The following is a 7,355-nucleotide window of genomic DNA, read 5'->3' as shown; positions in this document are numbered from 1 at the left end:
AGAAATCTTGATTCCAAATAGTTGACGATTGATGTTTCAGTCTTTTCCAATTTGATAATTTTGTGGTCTTTTCCATTTTGATAATTTTTTGTGGTAGTATACTTGTTTTCTAGTTATTGATGACTCATGTGTGTGACGTACCCACCTATCATTTCTTTGTAGTTTAATTAATATAACTTGATTTAAAAATAGAGAGATTTTACTAAAATCTGATCTTCTCCTAGTGGTATGCATTCTATTTTGAACGAATTTACCGGAAAGGGGAAGATTTGCCGGAATTTTAAAGTTCTTACATAAAAGTTTACAAAAGTAAAGTAATGGATAAATAGAATTGGAAAATATTACTCGGTGGTTACAAAGCAAACGGCCTTCAATGACTGCCAAAAAGTACGATTATCAACAAAAACAGTGGCAGACACTATGTCAGACCACTGCCTATATGGGACCTATAACAAAAAAGGAAGAAAAAAAGTTCTAAGAAATATTAAAATTTTTGGGCCCCCAACTATTGAGGCTCACAGCCTCGCTGGCCTAGTCCATAAGACGGCTCTAAGAATCATTAACAAAAGTAAGAACTACTCTGAATCCCTGAGGCTCCCACTTGTTAACCAAATTTTCTTTCGAATGATAAGGACGGCCTCATCTTCATCCTGCTCTGAATCACCTTCAGCAGTTGCAATTGCATCCCAGTGCAATGCTGATAGATACTTCTTAATGTATTCAACAATTGGTTTCTTGTCCCGGATAATAACAAACCCAGTAGGTCTGAGCATCCTGTCCATCTCAAGCAGAAGATCTTCCCCACTGCATCCTTTCTTCTCTATGTCAGAAAAGACATTCCAGGCATGAAGGAGATCGTAGGTCCTGGGGTAGGTCGAATAGGCTTCACACCTGTCAACAGTAAAATTCGTCCAGCATTCAGTTTCGCATTTGTTTTTTTCCCTATTGTAATGAGTGATGCTATTGGAGATATTAAAAAACTAACAATGACATTGATGTATATATACTTCTTATACATGTCTAAGAATTGTTTTCAAATGAAACGCCCTAAAATGTCAAAATAAAACGATTAGACTAGCTCAAAAGAGGATGCTTTTGTAACAAAAGAAATATTCTTCTTTCGTGAATGTAGAGAAGGCATCATGTAACTCCTGAATATCATACGAAATGATAAGCTGAAGTCAAAACTAGATGGGTATCTGAAACTCCTTAAATTGCTTTTAGTGGAACTAAAAGAGGCATGGTCAAGAGAAACTTCTTGGAGACTTAGCACCTAAGCTTGAAGTTACTTAGCTATCAGAGCCTAAAAACATAGTAGTACCATCACTTGCTATACAAGCATGAACTAGTGGCGAGTGGAGATGTATGTCAATATTATATTTCTGAAAACCTGGTGAGATGGGCCAACTGTCACTGATAAGAATGATATCAATCATTGCAAAGAGGCCCTTGCATGTGAAAGAGGTGTACAAAGTTGGGAATCAGACAATCCAATGGGGGGCTTAAAATCTCACCAGTTATGCACAGAGCCTATCAGACCCCTGTCGTAAATTAGCTTTAGAGTGTTCGGTCCATCTTCTGACACAACATTCATCACCCAGACATCTTTGTCCTTTAAAGCTGCTGCAAATGATCCCAAGTTTGCTTTCATGTCCATTACGTTCCTTATCGTATTAGGCTTAATCTTTGGACTCAATAGATTCCAATAACTCTCAACTCTTTGTTGCCATAATTCCTGTAACAAAGTGCTTATTATATTAACATTTATCATCGGAAAATCTAAGTAAATAACAATCAAAGACATGATTATACCATGCATGTGCAATACAATTAGTTAAGAATGAGATTTCGTAGAAGTACCGTGTCTTTTGCAAACATCTCTTTAGAATATCCGAAATCAGCAAGACGGGGAGGAGGTGCAGTCGCACGAGATGGCCATGCAGCCAACCCACTCCCTTTAGTTCTGTGAACCTCTGATAAAGCCATCGATAAGAGATTGAATCAATATCAAGAAACAAATTTCCAGATGCAAATAGGTGCAGTAACAGAATACACTGCAACAAGGGCTCAAGTGAATTTAAAGTAGACTGGACGTGTTTTAAATTCATCATCAGCCCCTGGTATATGCTGGAATGTGGAATGCAAATATCAAACTATATCATGATTTGCCGTGCAGTGAGCTTAACTTCAACTAACTTAACAGAAATGTAAACTTCCATTTCCCAAAGAAGGAAATCTATATATTCAGTTTTCATTTCAAGAGGTAGTAACCCCACAATAAATACTGGTAAAAAAACATGACAAGAATAACACAAGAACTTGGGGTACTCACGTTCAGAGTAAGGTGTGATGCAAGCTTCCATCTTGACACCATAAACTGCATCTGGATCGTCATCAGATCTGCAGAGGGGAGGTCGAGTCCCTGGCTCTCTTTCCATGTAACAATCATTTGTCAGAGGTTTTTGCCAGATTACAGTTTGGTTTCTTTTGGAAGCAATCCTCCAACACATCCGTTCTACAAGGGCACTCATTTCTTTCCAAATTCTAAGATCCTCTTCATCCTGTGCGTATGCCTCTGGAGAAGAGTAGGCAAAATAACCTCCTGGTCTGAGCAACCTATCTAGCTCAAGAAGAAGTATTCCATCCCTTTGTAGCCAATCAATTCTACAACGAGAACAATGAGCGAGCTCGAAGGATCTGCTAGGGTAAGGGAGTCTCATAGTCCCTAAAACACCAAGATATGCAGGAATTCCTCTCTCAAGAGCAAATTGGATCTGGTTCTGATGAACGTCATTTGGCGCTACAGACATTGCTATGATGTTGGAGGAGAGGAGATATGCTCCAAAACTTGCAACACCACAACCCACATCAAGAACAGTTCGGACGTTTCCATCATTGTTTAAATTATTGTCAGAAAAGTTGAGCATCTGCAAATCCAAAACAGCGAAACGATTATAGGTTTACCCATACAGAGTGCCAGAAGATGAAGAATGGCAGAGGAGCCAAAATTAGGCCAAATAATGCATACTGCTGAGAGAAGAATCAACTACAAGATGACAAAATTTTGGAACCACATTTGCCAGATTAAGGATGCATAAACAAGTTATTCATGTTAAACATAATAAACTGGATATCTGCCTATCTGGTTTTAGTTGTTTTAAGATTCTTTAAGCTCAACAAAGAATGTAATGTTGCCTGCAGCAAATAAACAGGGCCAAGCCCTCTAGTATGTAATCTCCTTTTTAGTGTTTTTACATAATGTGAAGTAGCTGAAGATCTTACATTGGCGAGCGAAGCAATATACTTATCAGCACCATAGTGAAAATGTGTGCCTCCACCGGGAAATGAAATCTTTTCCCCTTTGACAACCATCCAGTTCTGGTCAGACTTCTCACTTGCAAGGTGAGTATGAGGTATGTTTGGCTTCCATACTTCATCTCTACTTCTTGGCCACTTGATGGGGACCTATAAATACAGAACATTAGCATGTACCAAAATCTGGAAAAGGCAAAAAGTTAATTGAACCTATCCCGCTTTTCTATGGATTAGAACTTAAGCATGTATTAACCTTGTAGCCTGGTGGTGGAGGAATCAAGCAATTGAAGCGCCTTTCAGGCTGAGGGCAATGTCTCTCATAGTGCTCCATCAAAGATAAATCCAGCTTCAGCCTACTCTGATATATAAAGTTCCTATCTAGACAGGGAATTATCTCTGAATGACGATCATCGCAAACCTTCAAAAGCAGAATTGGGGACATCAAATATTTTGTCTGAGCAGAATTAAAGCTAAGTGAAACCAGTTAGATCTCAGTTACACTCAACAGAGAAAAGCTATTAAAAAAACAAATAAGAAAAGAACAACAAAAACTCATAACAAAGGCAGTTATATGAGAACTCACGGGGAAACTTTTCGGCGTTATATCATTCTCATCTTCCTGCCCAAACTTAACGGAAGGTTCATCCGACTTGCTGGTAAGATCAGCATCTTCTTCACCACCCAAATATGTTGACCCAAGCTTCCTCAAAGATGATGCACTTTGTTGCACTTGAGAACCAAAGAATGACCCATCATAATAAACAAACAGGAAACCAAGAAAGATCAGAACACATACTGCAGCAACCAAATTCTTCTTCTGTGAACCATCCGCTCTTCCCCTTGACATTTTGGTGTGAAACCTTCAGCTAAAGGCTTTGCTCCAGCTATATGATGAAAGATTACAAGAAAACCCCCATGCGCTGCAATGAGTAAAAATATCCAACAAGTTATAAATACAACATTAAAATTTCATTTCAGTATAAAGGGAGCTAAAGAAATAAGCTTTCGACAATCTGACGGAAACTAAACCGAAAGGCTCAGCCACTTTCTTGAGCAAATGGTCTTCTTTAATATATACCAAAAAAATTAGACTACTTTGTTGTCTACAAAAAAGACTGATTATTCACCTAAGTTCATTGTTAGAAACCCAAATGTTAGCACTTGTAATACCGACACTAAATAAAGAATCAGCATATACATAAACTTAATAGAGTCATTGAGTGTACATGCATCATTTTTTGCAAGCCATAGAGGGGGAAGCTCATAAGTGCCAATACAATAAACTTGATTTTCAAGATGCAAGATGGTTTCTTAAAGATTATCCGAAACTGAAGTGAGAATCAAATCACAACAAGAACGAATTGAATTCCAGACATAAAATAACAACTTCCACTCCGAACCTTCCAATGAATAAAACTGTTAAAGACTACAACTCTATTCAGCATTTTGGAAGTTAAAACAATTAGTCGTGATACAACATGTTTGTTTGTGTCTAGGATCTTATAATCAGATTCAATCAAACACGACTGATACTGTCGGCACCACTTTAAAAAACAAAATGAGATCTAGTTACTCAACCAAATAAGACCCAAGACAGCTCAAGAAATATCATTGTCGGCACAATCTAATACTACAATATCTATAAATTCAGCTCTTTTTAATTTCATTATTTTTAAGTTATTCTTTTCATACATTCAGTCAAACGTTAGCTAAACACAATTCACCAACAAAATGTAAAGAAAATCAATGTCGGTGCTACAACACTCTGAATGAAAAAAACCACAACCACATCAGCAGAATTTGAAACTCTTTGAATATAACCAATTGAGATGGAATTACCAGATCTGAGAATAAATAACACTCATTTGATTAGATCTAATACTTCAAATCCAAATTTACCAAAAATGAAAAACCCAATCTGAAACCAGAAAAAGAAAGCTAAAACTAACTTACTATTTCAGACAATGCGATGCAGAGTATCCTTATCACGATCAATGATGAAAATAGATTGAATCAGGGAAAATGAAAAACCTAGATTTTATTGGGAGAATGGTAGTGAGTGGAGGACAGTGTAGAAACTGGAGAGAAACAACAAGTGCGGAATCTGAAGATTGAACTATTTAACGAACTGGGTGTATAAAAGTTGGTTTCTTTATTATTTAATTAAAGATGAGGAAATTTTAGCCTACGGAAGCTTTCCAGCCCTCGGTGAATACGACTATTGAATATTGATAGCGAGGTGAGTTTCGTATTTTATTTTGGTCCTTGTGTTTGTAGGATAAATCACCGTTGACAGACAATTATATGGCTTCCGAAGTCCGTTGATTTAGAGATTTTGTTTTCTAGTCCAAATGATTTATTTTTATTTTTATTTTTTGTTGTCAGACCCAATCCGCTTAACTCAACTATACAACTACACTAATACAAACCGATGTGGTGGTGATTGAACCCCTGACTTTGTTAGAGTTAATATGAAACTACTGAGCCATAAGCTTGGTTGGAACCTAGTTATTTTGTTCCTTTAGGATAAGTCGTGGGGTGAGTAAATGAGCAAATTTGTCCATTCCCACCCTACATTGGATAGGAAAAATGGTCAAGCTGGATGGGCAAATGCTATTATCCCCCTTTCAGTCTTGCTGAGAATGAGTTCTTGTTGTAGCACCCAGGCATGCTATTATTTGATATACTCCTTTTTGGTGAGTGGGTAATTCCAAATGAATTAACTGAAATGTTTTGTATTAGTGAACTTCCAGTAGTAGATCATAATGAAGACAAAAGGGTCTGGTGTGGAACCATAACTGGAGAATTTTCAGTAGCCTCAGCAGTTGAATGCATCAGACAAAAGCATCCAAAACTAAATTGGCCAAAAAAGGTACGGAATTCTTCTGTCCATCCAAGTGTTTCAAGTAATATGTGGAAATTGATTAAAGGAGTATGTGCTTATGATGAGAGTGTAAAGAAGGGAAAGTTCAGTCTTGCTTCCAGGTGTGTACTGTGTAAAAAAATCAGAAGAATCATTAGAGCATATCATGTGGCAGTGTGAAAAAAGTTGTAAAATTCGACAGTGGTTGGGAAGCATCTTTAAATTTGTGAACCCAATCTCTTTTAAGGAAGTCCTGAATTTTGCAAAACACAAGAGTCCAGCAGTGTGAGAGATTTGGAAAAATGTTGCATTCATAACCGTGAAAGAGATCTGGTTTATGAGAAGCAAATGTGTTTTTTGAGGGAGAAACACTCAATGATGGTATAATCAAGAATAAAATAATGAAGTTTACTCTTGAATGTGATGTGAAATGAAACGGATTATGTGGAATACAACTTATGACATGGAAGTACTAAGATTCTTTAGTTTGAAGTAAAGAAAAGTGAGGTGTACAAAAATAAAAGAGATATTTTTCCAACTACCAACTGATAATCAAGTGTTCTTTTGCTGTGATGGGGATTCAAGAGGGAATCCAGGAGAGGCATCTTATGGCTTCATAGGGAGGAATAATAGAGCTGATTATATAATTGTTGTGGCAGGTGGGATGAGAGTGGCTACAAACTTTGCTGAAATTATGGAAGTTTTGAATGCAAGGGAGTGGGCAGTGAGAAATGGGTTTACTTCTCTGATCTTCAGAACTGACTCAAGAGCTGTGATTAGTGCATATAGAAACAACAAGATTCCATGGTATGCAGTCATAAGATGGACAAAAAATTGTGCTAATATATCATATTAGGAGTTTATACACAGCTACAAAGAAGTCAAATTAGCTAAAAAGTGGGTTAATTTCCATAGAGGGCAAAGTCAAATTTTTGATACTAGACCTGAACTTTAAGGGGAATTGGAAAGTGCAGAGAAGTCATATTTTAGAGTTTGTTAAAGTTGTAGATATATAAGTGCCTAAAAAAGGCAGGTAGTTTTTGTTTTTGTTTTCTGGTGCTCTTTGGGGGTTTTATAAATCGTTTAGATATTATTTGGTTTTGATAAAATCTATTATTACTGAGCAAAAAAAAAAAGATAGGAAAATGCTCAGTCTCAAGTTGAGTTGATCGTTGAA

At 36.9% G+C, this 7,355-nt stretch overlaps 1 protein-coding gene across 1 annotated transcript; it reads right to left on the bottom strand.

Annotated features, from left to right (window-relative positions):
- Positions 1 to 249: 249 nt before the first annotated feature.
- On the bottom strand, positions 250 to 5,468 carry LOC113296877 (probable methyltransferase PMT8). Its single transcript, XM_026545235.1, has 8 exons — positions 5,269 to 5,468; positions 3,899 to 4,235; positions 3,569 to 3,733; positions 3,283 to 3,465; positions 2,333 to 2,927; positions 1,861 to 1,973; positions 1,515 to 1,735; positions 250 to 891 (listed from the first exon to the last, which is right to left on the bottom strand). The coding sequence occupies exons 2-8, from the start codon at positions 4,160 to 4,162 to the stop codon at positions 576 to 578; spliced, it is 1,857 nt and encodes a 618-aa protein (XP_026401020.1). The 5' UTR covers positions 4,163 to 4,235; positions 5,269 to 5,468; the 3' UTR covers positions 250 to 575.
- Between the last annotated feature and the right edge of the window lie 1,887 nt (positions 5,469 to 7,355).

This window comes from Papaver somniferum, chromosome 7 (genome assembly GCF_003573695.1).
Source record: "Papaver somniferum cultivar HN1 chromosome 7, ASM357369v1, whole genome shotgun sequence".
In the NCBI taxonomy this organism is placed as follows: Eukaryota; Viridiplantae; Streptophyta; class Magnoliopsida; order Ranunculales; family Papaveraceae; genus Papaver; species Papaver somniferum.
The sequence above is the reverse complement of the archived record's forward strand: the minus strand, read 5'-3'. Positions and strand labels throughout refer to the sequence as shown.